General features: G+C 33.1%; 4 protein-coding genes and 1 long non-coding RNA gene across 5 annotated transcripts; 4 read left to right on the forward strand and 1 right to left on the reverse strand.

Annotated features, from left to right (window-relative positions):
* Positions 1–1,878: 1,878 nt before the first annotated feature.
* Positions 1,879–3,431, forward strand: LOC123712522 (cytochrome P450 6k1-like). Its single transcript, XM_045665655.1, has one exon. It carries the CDS (start codon positions 1,886–1,888, stop codon positions 3,386–3,388), a length of 1,503 nt encoding a protein of 500 aa, XP_045521611.1. The 5' UTR covers positions 1,879–1,885; the 3' UTR covers positions 3,389–3,431.
* Positions 3,432–7,995: 4,564 nt separating this feature from the next.
* Positions 7,996–9,543, forward strand: LOC123711632 (probable cytochrome P450 6d4). The gene is made up of 2 exons (XM_045664275.1): positions 7,996–8,127; positions 8,229–9,543. Exon 2 carries the CDS (start codon positions 8,243–8,245, stop codon positions 9,383–9,385), a length of 1,143 nt encoding a protein of 380 aa, XP_045520231.1. The 5' UTR covers positions 7,996–8,127; positions 8,229–8,242; the 3' UTR covers positions 9,386–9,543.
* Positions 9,544–9,558: 15 nt separating this feature from the next.
* LOC123711633 (cytochrome P450 6B5-like) lies at positions 9,559–12,330 on the forward strand. Its single transcript, XM_045664276.1, has one exon. The coding sequence runs from the start codon at positions 10,633–10,635 to the stop codon at positions 12,130–12,132; it is 1,500 nt and encodes a 499-aa protein (XP_045520232.1). The 5' UTR covers positions 9,559–10,632; the 3' UTR covers positions 12,133–12,330.
* Positions 12,331–12,653: 323 nt separating this feature from the next.
* Positions 12,654–14,651, forward strand: LOC123712312 (cytochrome P450 6B5-like). The gene has a single exon (XM_045665334.1). It carries the CDS (start codon positions 13,022–13,024, stop codon positions 14,516–14,518), a length of 1,497 nt encoding a protein of 498 aa, XP_045521290.1. The 5' UTR covers positions 12,654–13,021; the 3' UTR covers positions 14,519–14,651.
* Positions 14,652–14,816: 165 nt separating this feature from the next.
* On the reverse strand, positions 14,817–16,274 carry LOC123712313. The gene is made up of 3 exons (XR_006754069.1): positions 15,777–16,274; positions 15,537–15,633; positions 14,817–14,853 (listed from the first exon to the last, which is right to left on the reverse strand). It is a non-coding gene; the product is annotated as an uncharacterized LOC123712313 (long non-coding RNA).
* Between the last annotated feature and the right edge of the window lie 553 nt (positions 16,275–16,827).

Below are 16,827 nucleotides of genomic sequence, written 5' to 3' on the forward strand. Positions count from 1 at the left end.
GTTTGCCTCCTGTTACATCTAAAGAAAACCAATATGTAGGAGTAGGAGTAGTAAACCTCCCACACAAAACGGCATTTAAAAAATTATTTGAATAAAATTAAGTTCATTAAAAATCTTCAAAAGTAATAGTCGATAGTTATCTAGCTCTAGGATAATGTGTATTGCTCATCCATCGCGACATTAAAAAAAAATAAAAAAACCTTATCTTACGTTAAAAATATTTAGTAATTAAATGACTTAAAGTAATATAGGCCCGTAAAGGACTGTTTTTGTATTTGTTATTTATCTTAACAGCGTGGAAGACATTCAATTGTTTAATTATGCCTCTTCCTTCCGAAGGCTCATTACAACTGTCATTGAAAAAGTTAATTACAAGTGATTGTTCGGCAGTACTACTCCTACTATAAATTACGATAAACAATTCTATGGTAAATTCATAAAAGTATGTAATTTTATTTGCTGTAACCGCTAATGATTAACATATTACGTACAAATAACTATTAGGCAGTATTACTGCAGTAAAGAATAACTTAAGAAAATTATTTTTATCTTTATAGGACCTACGTGTAAATAGGGAATTTATAGAAAGCTGAAGCTCGGCACATTGATAAATTGTTACAAGAAAAATAAAATATTATATTAATAAATCACTTACAGGCAAACATAACATACACGAAGAGATAAAAAATAAACCAAAAAAATAAATAATTAAAACTTATGGAAAATCGATTTCAAATTGTGAGGACAACTATGGCTACTAGCTCTAGTTTTAGCCAAAACTCTTTCTTCGGAAAGGAGGGACAAATGGGATGATGGCTACTTAGTGAGTACATGAAATTTAAGTTTAGTATAACTTATAACACAATTTACTAAATGTTTGTAGATTTTTCGATTGGATTTCAATTTTAAGATGAGTGAGTTTTGGGTAATATATTTTATGTATATGTATCGCCAAGGATTTTGGCAATACCGGGCTTGAAACCAGAAACCCTCTGAATTAACGCTTTACTAATGTGATTATATAAAAATGTAAACATGTTAACACATAAAAATGTAAACATGTGTACAGAAAGATGTAAACATAGCGACAAAACATTTCTCGTTTCTCAATGGATTATAACACGATTCAAATGTCAAAAAAATGATACCGTTGACCCGCGACAAATACCGATTACAACGTGCTTTGAATAAGATATATATATAGAAACACACAACAATTGTTTGCGTAGAAATATCACCTTTTTATAGTTGTGATTAATGTCTTTATTGGCTTGATAACATTTAACAATGCGGTAACTCTGTTAAATTGTTTGAAAAAACTTCTCAATGAAAATGCAACACACTTAGAATTTATATTATCTCTTAACAATAACTTGATACAGTTAGCGGATTTGGGTTTATACGTCCGTATATATATTTGGGTCATTTAAAGTAGAATAATGCAGTGTTGGTCTAGTGGCTTCAGCGTGCGACTCTCATCCCTGAGGTTGCAGGCTCGATCCCCGGCTGAGCACCAATGTTCTTTCTTTTTATCTGCGCATTTAACATTCGCTCATGCGGTGGAGGAAAACATCGTGAGGAATCTGGCTTGCCTTAGGCCCAAATAGTCAGGCACAGGAGGCTGATCATCTGGTTGCCTATTAGATTGAAGCCCAGACCAAAATAAGTTACAGCGCCACCGATTTTTTTGTTTCTAATCTGTGGATAATTAGAATGATGAAACAAAATTACCTAATTAAAATCTCGTTAATCTTTTAAAACTTGCAAGTCATGTACAAAACTACATTAAAGCCGATAACTCGTTGATACGTGTAATTGACCTAACGCGATCACTATATATACTTGAGTCAATTTATATAACACTTTATATTATCAAAATATCAATATGTTCACACTAATTTTATTTGGGCTAAGTTTTGTATTATTATTAATCTATTTAAATGGGAAATACAATGAAATTTATTGGCGTAAACGAAATGTTAAATTTTATCCGCGCAACAAAGTGGCTGGTGTTTTTTGGGATTTCTTAACACAAGACAAGGCTGTTTTTGAGATATTGTGTGAACTATACAAGGATTATAGGAACGAGCCGGCTGTGGGGATTGGAGGAATGTTAACTCCGACGTTGTATGTTACGGACCTGGTTAACATACAACATGTCATGGCGTCTGACTTTAATTCCTTCAACCATAGAGGAATAGATGCAAACGAGGGAGATCTTTTAGCTGATAATATTTTATTAATGCACGGTAATCGGTGGAAGCTAATGCGACAGAACATGACGCCACTATTTACATCGAAAAAATTGAAATCCATGTACTACATTATTGATAAAAGTGCAGTAGACTTTGTCAAGTTATTGAAAACTAATCCCGATCTTTGGAATGGAAATACCTTTGATACACTTTCTTCATTCTGTAGTGCTGCAGTTGGTGCCGCTGTTTTTGGAGTGAGCACAAAATCAATTTTTGATTCACCATTCCTGCACATGGCTCGCAATGCTCTAGAGCCAAGTGTTGTAAATAATATAAAATTTTCCTTAGCAAACATAAGTACTAGCCTGTTTAAAATGTTAAACATCAACATTTTTAAAAGACATGAGAAATTTTTCATCGGTGCAATAAAACACGTGATAAAAGAAAGAAAACAAGATAATGTTAAAAAACACGATTTCGCCGATATATGTGTTATGCTACAAAACTCAGGAAATTTAGTCGATAAAGAGACTGGCTTGGAAATGACACCGACGGATGAACTTTTAGCGGCTCAAGCATTTTTCTTCTTCATTGCCGGCGTTGAACCGACAGCGACTGCAATTTTTTCTACTTTAGTTGAATTAGGACGGAACCCAGAACATCTAGGAAGGTTACACAAAGAAATTGATGCCTCATTCGCCGAACATAATAACGAAATGCCGTACGATGCTGTAGTAAACATGAACTTCCTTGACATGGCTATAAACGAAGCGTTGCGCATGCACCCACCAATTGGATTTTCAACAAGGCAGTGTGTAAAAGATACCGTACTTCCTACGGGTAATATTAAAGTAGATAAAGGTACTAGGATTTTCACACCTATATTTGAAATTCATCACGATGAAAGATATTACGAGGAGCCGGAAGTTTACAAGCCAGAGAGATTTTCTGCTGAAAACAGACATAAAATTGCTGATATAACTTATATGCCTTTTGGAAAGGGAAACAGAATTTGTGTTGGAATGAGATACGCCACATTACAAGCTAAAGCAGGGCTTATACACCTATTGCGTAACTTTACAGTTAAAACTGTAATTGAAGATGGTGGAATGAGGTACAGTAAGCAACAAGTACAGGTAAGGCTGGATAACGTGGATGTGAAATTAATACCGCGTCAAAATATACCTCAATAAAATATATTTATGATTAAATAGTTATTATTAATTAAACATTTCTATGACTACTTATAGTTTTTTTCCTCACATAACCTAACTAAACATTTGTACAACAAAGTTGGTGTACATATTTACAAAAAAGTTTCACCGCTAAACAATTTGGGGCCTCGAGAATAGGTGTAGACGGCGTGCACATTATGCGTATAATATTAGGTCCTTACATATGAAATTGGCGTTTTGTATGGGAGGAACAACAAATCGAATATTTTTAAATATAATATATTTAATTAATCAAAGTATGAACCATTGTTTTCTATGAACTTTTGCCATCTCATAGGTAGTTCATTGATCCCTTTACTAAAAAAACCAGTCGGACGGGAATCAATAAAATCTGTGAAGGCGATTTGGACTGCCCCATCAGAGTTAAATTTTTTCCCTTGCAAGAAGTTGTCCAAATTTCGAAAAAAATGGTAATCTGTTGGAGCAAGGTCCGGGGAGTACGGAGGATGTCTTAGATATTCCAATTGAAGCTCTTCTAATTTGGTAGCCGTCTGTTGTGCAGAGTGTGGTCTAGCGTTGTCGTGAAGTAACAGTGGCGTGGAGCGATTGACCAGCCTAGGTTGTTTAGCCGCTAGCTTTTCCATCATGGTTTGCAATTGCTGACAATAGACATCAGCCGTAATAGTCTGGCCAGATTTGAGAAAACTGCAATAAACAATACCTGCACTAGTCCACCAAACGCTTACAAGTAACTTTTTTGGGGTTATTTTTCGCTTGGGGCAGGATTTGGCTGGCTGGCCAGGATCTAACCATTGCGCTGAGCACTTCCAATTATCTTAAAGAATCCATCTTTCATCACAGGTAATGATTCGGTTTAAAATACCTTCATTATTGTGCCGGTTCAATAATGTAACGCAGCAGTCGACGCGTGTTTGCCGATTTGCTTCAGTCAATTCGTGAGGTACCCACCTTTCAAGCTTTTTAATCTTCCCAATTTGCTTCAAGTGAATTAAAACAGTTTTATCACTAACACTGCAGCCTGCAGCTAACTCGGACGTGGTTTGCGATGGATCCGCTTCCACAATAGCCTTCAATACTTCATTATCAACTTGGGTCTCAGGCCGTCCACGGGGCATGTTCTGCAGGTCGAAATTTCCAGAACGAAAACGTTGGAACCAAAAACGAACTGAGTTTTCTTTTGCAACATGACCGCCATACACATAATTTACCCTTCGAGTCGTATCCGCAGCACTAGTGCCACGGCGGAACTCGTACTCGTAAATAATGCGATACTTTAAGTTTTCCATTTTGTAAAATGAGTGACGCAAACAGAAAAAAACAGAAGAAAAAAACAAATGAATGGCGGTCATCGAAGCAGAAATACATGAGTTAATAGCTGTACAAATGTAAATTTGATATTCCTAACCAAAGAGGAGGTATTTTAGGTCAAAGTGTTCAGTACGACAAAACGCCAATTTCATATGTAAGGACCTAATATAATTAATAAGTTTGCGAAGGTTAATATAAATATTACAAATAAACCTTCAATTACATAAAATAGCATAAGAAGCGAATTATAAAATAATACAGTACTTGGTATCGTATCGGGCAGATTGCACACTCTATAAAAAAAATGTGTGCGTATTCTAGTGTACACACGTTAGAAGTGAAACTTATTTACATTACCATTAACCCTATTTTCCGAAAAATGATCTACTATATGCAACTTAATAGAAATTGGTTAAATAAAGTTAAATCAGATAAATATTAACAAAAGGCTTTTATTATCATAGACATGAATACAAATAATACAATTATTTCATTTTACCTTATTACTAGTAAGATTATTAAAGAATTTCATTTATTGTAATAGAATTATTACTATCATTGTTATCGTTATTATATATTTTTGTTATTAATGGCTTCGAATCTCATCGAGTCAACCGTGGTAGGGACAAGAAAAAGATGGCACGTAATGGAAAAATGTGACGCATAACCGAAAAATGTGACAGTATTTTTTTTTCCAATATTTCCTTTTATGCTACGTCTCAAACCTCTAGGACAGAACTGCTCAATTTAAATAAGCTTTGAGGAGTCCAGCATACTGTTGCTCAGTTTTTTCTTAATGAAATAATGTCATATTATTAAAATTTATACCTGTATATTTATTAAAGTCTCAGCAAAAATTTAAAAAAAAAACTCTATTCGAAATGACCACTTTTGGCTTTTATACAGACAGGCATTTAATCTGTTTTGTCACAAATCTATGGATTTACGTGTTTCCAAGGGCAATTTCGCCACTTGCTTCAAAGAATTTTTAAGAGACTCAATGTTTCCGTGTCGTTTAGAGCAGGTAGGGGAGCAGGTTGTTGGTTTCAAACCAGGCTTAGGTAGTTCGTGCCTTGTGATCGGGTGCAGAATCCTGCTGGAAAGTACACGGTATATTTTCAAAAGTGTATTACTGAGTTATTGTTTTCTTGTAATGTCAGTGTTTTGTATTTACAAAATTATTCATAGTAATAAACCGAAAATTTTGATAATAATCATTTAACATTAATTCTGTGTTCGGGCTCTAGATTAGGGTTTAATAAAATCACGATAATAGTTATTCTTGTAACATTATTTGTTACAAAATTTGAACTACGATAAGTTAGAATCAATCGCAGTGACTTGGTTAGTATAAGTTTTTGTTATTTATAACCGAACGCGAAATAATACATTAATGATAAACCAAGCATGACTTTTGACCTACCCGGTTAATAACATTGTGCCGTATTGTTTTGTTTATTTTTCTCAAATGACGTAAATGAGGTGACTCATATATTTAATTATATGTATTTAAATATATTAATTCTCAACATTAATATTTATTACTAAACATATTGTTTTATAACAGGATTTCCTTTATTCCCTTATAAAAATGTTAAGCTATACATACTAGTGTTTTTTGCTTTTGAAAAAATATATACTACAAAAAAACGTCGATAATTTACTACAAAATACGAGCACTGTTAGCCTAGTGGCTTCAGCATGCGACTCGCGTCCCTGAGGTCATAGGTTCGATCCCCGGCTGTGCACCAATGGACTTTCTTTCATTCGCTCGAACGGTGAACGAAATCATCGTGAGGAAACTTTTTAGGCGGCTTGCCTTAGACCCAAAAAGTTGACAGCGTGCGTCAGGCACATGAGGCTGATCAACTACTTGCCTATTAGATTAACAAATGATCATGAAACAGATACATAAATGTGAGGCCAAGACCTAAAAAGGTTGTTTTAACCATTCATTTATGTTGTTTTAACGTCGATAATAAGACGCTTTCAATAACATTTAAAATTTCATTTAATTTTTTCATCATCACGCTGATCTGATGCTTCCTGGGACCACCACTAGGTAGGTGGTCTACCTACCCAAATAAAGAGAGTACTTTGAAAACAAACAGTGTATAAGAGTGGATTTTGCACAGCTGGAATTTGGACGCATGACCCCAATGTTTTAAGGCCGCAACCTCAACCCATTCGGGAAACACTTCTGTCTTATTTAATCGACTGAAATATGTGGCAGACATATTACTGTATTTATTTCACAGCATTTGACATATGAGTATAGGAATATTCGTTATTCTGTAATTATTGTAAAAAATATTAAGCTATCAAACAATTACATATTCCCACGGCTATATTGTTCAAAAATATAATAATGGTCCTATGAGTATGTCGTATGTATGGTATGTACAGTTAAATTAAACAACAACTTGTTAAAATATGATTAAATAGATTTTTCAATAAATTTTAAAATATTGTTGTCCATGTCCAGGCATAGGTATAGATGACTTTCATAGGCAAGTTAAAGTTAGTAGTGAGCTCGTAAACACGAGTTAGAGGAATTAGTCTTCACTCGACTCGACTTTATTGATAACAAAAACAAAGGAAGTAAGAGTCACGATGATAAGCAAAATTTTTATATTTATGTATATCATACACGCTCAATTAGCCACCGCTACGTAGTTGTATTTAAGAAGAAATAAATAAATCTAAACGCTTCAGATTGCGTCCTGCGTTTCTTCGATTATTTTTATCTTACATACATACCTAGTTCATCAGCCTTCTGTTTTTGTTTAAAATATGCGATATTAGGATGTTTCCCTTATCGTAGGAGCAAATACTATTTTACAAAAATAAAATTCTATTGGTACAGCAGTGATTGGAAGGCACGACTTCAGGGCTCATCCCACATCTCCACACGCTTAACACAACATAAGGTCAACACTGCGCTCAAAACATGTAATTAAAAAACACAATTGTTAATACAACTATATGTCTTTGGTTTACTACATATTTCATAATTAAAAGTTATTGTAGTTATCCATTAGGATATTCAGACGTACATTAACTACACTTCTATGATAAGAGTGTTTACAATCATATTTAATCTCAATAACGACTGTGATATCATTTATAATTGGGTATATATTAAACCACAATCTGTTGATACTTAGTGTTATTCGTAAACTTAACATGATCACACTTGTGTTGTTTGTTGTTGCCGTTTTCATATTACTTATTTACCTTAATGGTAAATACAATGAATTTTACTGGAAACGACGGAATGTTGCTTTCCATCCTCGAAACAAAGTAACTGGAGTATTCTGGGACTTCCTAACGAAGGATAAGGCGTTATTTGAAAACCTGTGTGAAGTGTATAAGGAGCATCGAAGTGAGCCAGCGGTTGGAGTTGGTTCATTCCTGACGCCAACTTTGTATGTAATTGATCCAATTAATATACAACATGTTTTATCGTCGGATTTTAACTCTTTCAATCACCGAGGACTGGAAACTAATGAGAGCGATCTTCTTGCAGATAATATTCTTTTTATGAATGGGAATCGATGGAAACTAATGCGACAGAATATGACTCCACTATTTACATCTTCCAAGTTAAAATCGATGTACTATATCATAGATAAGAGTGCTGTAGATTTTGTAACTGAATTAAAGAAAAATCCTCAGCTTTTAAAAACCGATACATTTGACACAATATCTACATTTTGCAGTGCTGCTATAGCGGCAGCCGTGTTTGGCGTTGGTTCCAAATCAATTTTCGATTCTCCTTTACTTGATATGGCGAGAGACGCTATCCAACCCAGTTTGATGAAGAATATTAAGTTTGCCCTTGGAACTTTAAGCACACCTTTATTTAAAGCTTTAAACGTTAGCATTTTTAAAGAACATGAACAGTTCTTTATCGGTACTATTAAGAAAATATTGAGAGAACGAGAATTGGAAAATACTAAAAAACATGATTTTGCTGATTTGTGCATTCAAATTCAAAACGCTGGTAATATGTTTGATAAAAGTACGGGCTTAGAGTTAAGTCCAACTGATGAGCTGTTAGCCGCCCAAGCATTCTTTTTCTTCGTTGCTGGAGTAGAACCAACAGCAAGCGCAATATTTTCAACCCTAGTGGAGTTGGGACGCCATCCAGAGTATTTAGCGAGAGCTCATAAAGAAATCGATGAATATTTTCAACTGAATAACAATCAAATATCTTACGATGTTGTTAATGAAATGAAGTTTCTAGATATGGCATTGAGTGAGGCAGTTCGTCTACATCCTCCCATAGGGTTCTTAACAAGACAATGCATAAAAGACACAGTCCTACCGGTCGGCAATATAAAGGTAGATAAAGGAACAAAGATTTTCTCACCTATTTTTGAAGTTCACCATGATAAAAAATATTTTTCCGATCCTGAAGTATATAACCCTGAAAGATTTTCCCCAGAAAATAAACATACCATAGCTGATTCAACATACATGCCGTTCGGGAAAGGTAATAGAATTTGTGTTGGTATGAGATATGCCACTCTTCAAACTAAGGCTGGCTTGATACATTTATTACGTCACTATTCAGTGAAAAGTACTATTAAAGAAGGAGGAATCAGGTATAAAAAAGAACAGGTACAGGTGCGACTTTCTAATGTGGATGTAGAATTGATACCAAGACATCACATCAAGTAGTATTCGGTATGTAGTCGGTAAATGTACGTACGCCAAATACAGAACTTTAACTGTATTGTCTTTTGTTAACATAGCTTTTACACATTAAGAAAACACTTTTGAAACGGATTGAAGCTATGTATTATTATTATAAACTTATAATTATTTACATTTTTTTTAATTTTTTCCGACGTTTCGCGTGCTTTACAGCGTGCGTGTGTTAAATTGTAATTGTTATGTAACATTATGTAAATAGTAAAATTAGATATTTTAATAAAAAAAACATGTAATAACACACTTATTCGATTTTAATTTGTATAACAAAAACGTAAGATACAAGAAGTCGTATCTTATTCCAGGAAGTTATAATATAGAAGTTAGCCTTGATATAATAGGCCTTCGTCGTCTTTTTGTGCTTCTCCATTACTGGTGGTTGGCGGTTGGTCTCGTGAACCGTGTCTTCTGCAGTTGCAATACCCGATATATACTAAGAGTGTTCAATAAAAAGTCATAATGATTATGAAGCAATTATCTTTCATTAAACATTTTCATCGCAGTCGCTTTTCAGTTATTCACTGCGTATATAGTATATCCAACCTAACAACATCTTAACTTTAAAACATCTTCCTGAATCCTTTAAAAATTGGCGACTACAAATTAATATCCTCAGATATATATTTCTTTAACCGTGGGAAATGGTAGAAATTACTAGGAGACAACTTTCATAAGTGTTTGTTAAAATGTTATGAAAAAATGCCTATATATAAGAAGTCTTATAGGCATTTTTATTTCTTCATGTATGCACAGTTAACACGACGAACAGCTAAAACAATATTTTCAACTTTCTAAATCATTTATTTTACTACCGATTCCATGCGGTCGCTGTGAATGGAAATTCTTCCTCGATTGAATCAGCACACAGAGTATGAACCCCTAATGTTCCGTTTGTTTACCAGCTCCGTAATAAAATGTATGAAGCAGACATATATTATTCAGAAAACGTTCCAACACGACCGAAACAAATCACTTCTAATTATTAAAATACTAAAGCCAATTGATAGCTTCTTTGTGATTATCATAGTTTCTAATCTGTCTAATTTATCGTTTTTCATTTCAACGAGAATATATCGCACTATAATATTTCTTGAACACCCCTCGTATGTCTAAGCACAACATGACAAACAAGTCGTTATTATTATTAATTGCTATTTTTATTACCAGAAAAACAAAGGTAATGAGTTTGTTCGCCATTAATTGTAATCGTTATAATGTTTTCACTCGTATTAATTTTTTGTGCCTTATTATATTTAATCATTTATGTTATTGGTAGAAGCAACGAAGTCTATTGGAAAAAACGGAATGTGGCTTTTTATAGAAAAAATAAAGTTACAGGAGTTATGTGGGACTTTTTGACGAAAAACACTCCACTTTTCAAAACTGTATGTGAAGTATATAAAGAGTATCGGAACGAACCTGCTGTTGGTATAGGATCGTTTCTAACCCCGTCCTTATATGTGATCGATTTAAATAATGTTCAACATATATTAGCATCAGACTTTCACTCTTTTCATTACCGAGGATTGGATACCAACAAAAATGACCTTCTTGCAGATAATATTTTGTTTATGAAAGGAAATAGGTGGAAACTAATGCGACAAAATATGACACCCCTGTTTACTCCGACAAAATTAAAAGCCATGTTCTATATTGTAAATAAAAGTGCTAGGGATTTTGTTATTCATCTGGAAAACAATCAAATGCTTCTTAAAGGTAACGCTTTTAATACAATATCGTCATTTTGTAGCGCTGCTATAAGTGCTGCCGTATTTGGCGTGACTTCCAAATCAATTTTCGAATCACCTTTTCTTATGGTTGCTAAAAAATCTTTTAACTCCACATTTATTAAAGACCTTAAATTTGTGATAGGTATTTTTAGTAATGGCTTATTCAAACTTCTAGGATTTACTATGTTTCATAACCATGAAAAGTTCTTCATTAATGCAATAAAACAGGTATTAAGTGAACGTAAAAACTCTAATGTTAAAAAACACGATTTTGTTGATTTGTGTGTTAATATACAAAACTCTGGGGACCTATTAGATAAAGAAACAGGATACAAAATCACCCCAACTGATGAAATTTTGGCTGCTCAAGCTTTTTTCTTCTTTGTCGGTGGAGTTGAACCTACAACATCAGCTATGTTTACAACTCTCGTGGAACTTGGAAAAAATCCTAAGATTTTGGAGCGACTCCAAAATGAAATTGACGAGACATTTAGAAAAAACAATAATGAACTGTCTTATGAACTGGTAATGAATATGACTTACCTCGATATGGTGTTAAGTGAGGCTTTAAGAATGCATCCACCAATAGGTTTTTTGATGAGACGTTGTGTACGAGACAGTGTTCTTCCTGTAGGTAATATTAAAATCAAGAACGGTACGAAGATATTTATTCCACTCTATGAGAGGCATCATGATGAAAAACATTTCCCGGAACCAGAACTATTTAATCCTGAAAGATTTTCCCCAGAAAATAGACATAAAATAAATGATTTAACTTATACACCATTTGGCAAGGGTAATAGGCAATGTATTGGAACAAGGTTTGCTTTGTTACAAACAAAAACAGGATTAATTCATTTGCTCCATAACTTCTCGGTCAAAACTCTTATAAAAGATGGAGGAATAAAACACCGCCGTGAGCAACTTCAAGTAAGATTGGATAATGTAGATCTGGAATTTATCTCAAGAGGTAAAAAGATATAATAATGAAAATTTGGGAACCCTAATAATCTTCATATTTTTAGAATGATATTTGAATGTTAAGGTTATTATTATTGTAACTATGAGTACGTTTAGTATTTTACTTATGATATCAATAGAAGGAGAAAAGTAGAAATAGGTTGTTGGAGCCAAACATGATTAAAAAAATTCTTAGTTATAAAAAGTATTTTCTAATTATTTATTTTGTTATTTCATTATTGTGTGTTATATTGACTTAAAATTGTATTAAGTATATTACATTTTAAATATATTATTCAAAAATATTTTTATTATTATTATTTGCCATTACTTACATATGTTTATCAAATACATTTTATATACCTATCACACTAGTCACTTGAACATTTTAAGATAATGCTAAAATAAATTCAAACAACATTGTATAAGTTGATTTTTCTTATCATTTTGAGACTTCTTATCGTAAGTTACCATAACATCATTTGTATGCATAAGATACACTTATTTGTTATTTAATGCGTTACGAATAAAAAAATAGTGGGCCTGTGGTTTAACGAAATCTGTGGTGTCTATAACAAATACGACATTTGCAAAGTATTTTTACTATACCGAAGCTTAAAATTATACTTTATAGTAATGGAATAAAAATAATAATCCAGCGCTACCATCCTTTATAGTCTGAGCCTCAGATTTAGACAATAGCTGGACAGCGTTCTAGGCTTTTCCTGACTGTTGTATCGTAGTTATTATCGATATTAGCGCCACAGATGTATTATGTTTATTGCGGTTTAAAATGTATGTAACCTGACTGTGATTACAATTTATTATATATTTTACGAGTAAGTAATAAAACGTCATTTTAGGTGCTAAGTGGCCCAACATCACGATTATATTTAATGTTTAAACACCAGTCATGGTTGTGGCTCTAGTTTTACTTTTTAGTATTTTCGTCTCGATTCTAATTTACCTTACTGGCAAATACAATGAAATTTATTGGAAAAGGAGAAATATTAAATTTTATCCAAAAAACAAGGTAACTGGACTCTTTTGGGATTATGTGACAAAGGATAAAGCATTCTTTGAAAACTTTCGTGAGCTATATAGAGAGTACCGAAATGATGTAGCGGTTGGGCTTGGTGGATTTTTAACACCATCTCTATACATTATAGAACCAACTAATATACACCATGTATTGTCTATCGATTTCAATGCTTTTAACCACCGAGGTATTGATGTGAATAAAGGAGATAAACTGGCGGACAACTTACTCTTCATGAAAGGCAACCGTTGGAAGTTGATGCGTCAAGCGATGACTCCCCTATTTACTGTATCGAAATTAAAGTCTATGTTCTACATAATTGATAAAAGTGCTGCTGATTTTGTAATACTTCTTAAAAATAACCCTAACCTTTGGGAGTCGAAAACATTTGACACCATCTCGTCATTTTCCAGCGCTGCTATAGGCGCTGCTGTCTTCGGTCTCTCTCCGAACTCTATTTTCGATTCTCCCTTTCTCGATATGTCCCGAGAAGCATTAATGTCCACGTTCATCACTGATCTTAAGTTTGCCCTAGCAAATATCAGTACATCATTATTCGAAACCCTAGACATTGCAATCTTTAAAGATCACGAAAAGTTTTTTATCCATGCAATCAAGCAAGTACTAAGGGAACGAGAAAAGGAAAACGAAAAGAAACATGATTTTGCGGATTTGTGTATCCAGATACAAAATGCTGGAACAATGATAGACAAAGACACAGGCCTGCAATTAGAACCTACAGACGAACTTTTAGCTGCTCAAGCATTTTTTTTTTTTATTGCTGGCGTTGAACCAACGGCTTCGGTAATATTTTCTACTTTAATTGAATTAGGTCAGCATCCCGAATCTTTAGAAAGGCTTCACAAAGAAATCGATATTACATTTGATAAGTACAATAATAAAATGACTTATGAAATTATCAGTGAAATGAAATTTCTTGATATGGTGTTATCTGAGTCGCTGCGAATACATCCGCCAATAGGTTTTTTAAGAAGACAATGCGTACAAGATTCTATGCTTCCCGTTGGTAATTTAAAAGTAGAAAAAGGTACTAGAATATTTACTCCCGTATATGAGATTCATCACGATGAAAAATATCACCCCGATCCGGAAGTGTTCAATCCAGAAAGATTTTCTCCTGAGAATAAGCATAATATATCTGATACAACATATATGCCGTTTGGAAGAGGAAATAGGATTTGCGCTGGTATGCGGTATGCAACCCTTCAAACAAAAGCTGGTATCATTCATTTACTGCGACATTTCACTGTGAAAGCTATTATCAAGGAAGGAGGGATAAGATATCGCAAACAGCCTGTGCAAGTGAGGCTTGACAATGTTGACATTAAATTTATCCCAAGAAAATTGTAACACATAATCAATGTTTGTCATATTAGAAAATTATTTGAAATGTTTAAAGAAATTCCGAGTCCCGTAGTACATAAAATATTAGGAGTATGTTATTGGAAAACACATAAATTTGTTTTAAAAGATTTACTAATAAAATTATAAACTTCTCTTTTATGTATTTTGTTTTAATAAATAATATAATTAACTAATCGATCTGTTGTTCTTAATTTCATGTACGCTTATACAAAGACATTATAAATACTGTTGTCCAACACCATAGTTGCTGTTAAGACCAGATGAACGTTGTTTGAAGTATTCTGCAACGTTACCGCTCATACTGCCATACGGGATGCCTCCTGAAATGTTGGAAAAATGTCAGAAAACAATAACTCTCATTAAAGAGAACTATCGACATAAAGCAGTATTTTTAGTTACATTATCTTGGTAATAGAAGACAAATACAGTTGTTTTATTAGTTGGTTGTATTTTTAAATGAATTTCTATTCTTTTATTTAAGTATTACCGTGAAATGAGAGGTATACATTGATCTAATGCGGGTTCAGTGGGCCATTGTCATTTCGGAACACATTGCTTGTTAGAAATTTAAAGGCATTACTTTTAATAAGCTTAAGAATAACAAACAGTGTTATATTCACTTTAAATCCCATATAAAAGTGGATTTTACCTGTGACAGATATATAACACATTTTTATTTGATAGGTTTTATTTGTGATTGAAAAAGGTATTGTATGGATTTAAAGGTCTTGGAACCACTAATACAGACAAGATCTTGGAAAAAAGTATTGTAAGGAGTAACAAGATTTTGTATGTTTGTAATAAATAAACTCAGAAACAACTGATCTGATTTCCAAATTTATTTCCTTCGCTATTAGATATACTATCCCTGAGTAACATATGCTGTAATTAATTTAATAATATTTAGAAAACAAATATCAAGCCATGCAAAATGAATAACTGTCTATTTTTATTCATAAACATACAAAAAAGTACTTGGTAGCAAAACAAGAGTGATAATTACCATAGGAAATGCCAGGAGCGGGCAGTGGTAGGTGTCCTCCACTATCTGCTCTTGGTGCAGCTAAGGCAAGTGCCACTAAGCAACAGAACACAGCGATCTGAAATTATTTAGTTTACAATATTATGTACATTGTTTAAAGTAAGGAACATTTAATTCTTAACTGTGTGGATTACTTTTCACACAAAATTAGTACTCAAATAATTATATTAACTTTATTCATATTGTAAATAAAAATAATACTTTTTTTTGTGAGTAGATGTCGTTCAAGTTACACACATTTGAATTGCTCTCTATTAATTATTGAAATTAAAATGTATATGTGAAGTTTCTAATGTGTGTTTGAGTGCCTGATACCCTGTGGATCTTTCTCTCCTTCAAAGTGCAAGTTTTCACTTTTATTTGACACCATGGAAGCAGTTCAGAAGACCATTGAAGATCTTGCGGTTGCTGTCACAATTAACAGTTAACTTTGTAAATTTTTATTGTATTGAATATGCTGTGTGTCTCATGTTTAAAACATATAATTGTTTGCACCATATTATATAGGCTATATTTTGTCATAACATAGAGCTTTATCCTTTATATTATATCTTATTATATTTATTTTAACTTAAGTTAGGTCATTTAGATATAACTTGGCTAATTGCTGGTTGGTAGCTTGTCTTTTGATTTTTGCGGATTGTTATTATTGGTGAACTCAAAGTTATAATGCTTTTGGTAATAAGGTTTGTTGTCGTGCGTGTGTGGTTGTCGTGTGTCAAAAATCATAATCCCAAATTGATATTTGACTTTTGACAGATGTAGACTGATTCATTAATTTTTTTTATATAAAAGTTATTTGTTGCATTTGTTTTTTTATTTTATTTTGTTGCCGTGTATTTAAACTGTAAGAAATTTTTATTCGCAGTATATTTGTTAAGCATAGTAATTTATCTTTGCCTGTGCTATTGTCATGTATTTAATTGTATATTTTTTTACACTAATTCCAAAACTTATTATAATTTCTTTGGTCGTAACTTTTAGATTAGCTTTATCGTTATTGTTATTATGTGTAAACGTTATCAGAATGGGTGACAGTGAAGTTAGCTTTCAATAGACTTCATCGTCAGCTAAATTAGGTGGTTCTAGTTACGAGGCTAGCTTATCCGATACCTCTTTCTCTCTTCTGAATGTGCACCTTTTAAATTCCCTCTTAGGCCTATTTTAAAATTTCAATGTCGTCCACATCAATGCTCATAGTGTTCCGCCCTGTACCGTCCTGTTTACATCTTTTCAAAACTGTAATATCCTC

This window comes from Pieris brassicae, chromosome 7, assembly GCF_905147105.1.
Source record: "Pieris brassicae chromosome 7, ilPieBrab1.1, whole genome shotgun sequence".
NCBI lineage: Eukaryota > Metazoa > Arthropoda > Insecta > Lepidoptera > Pieridae > Pieris > Pieris brassicae.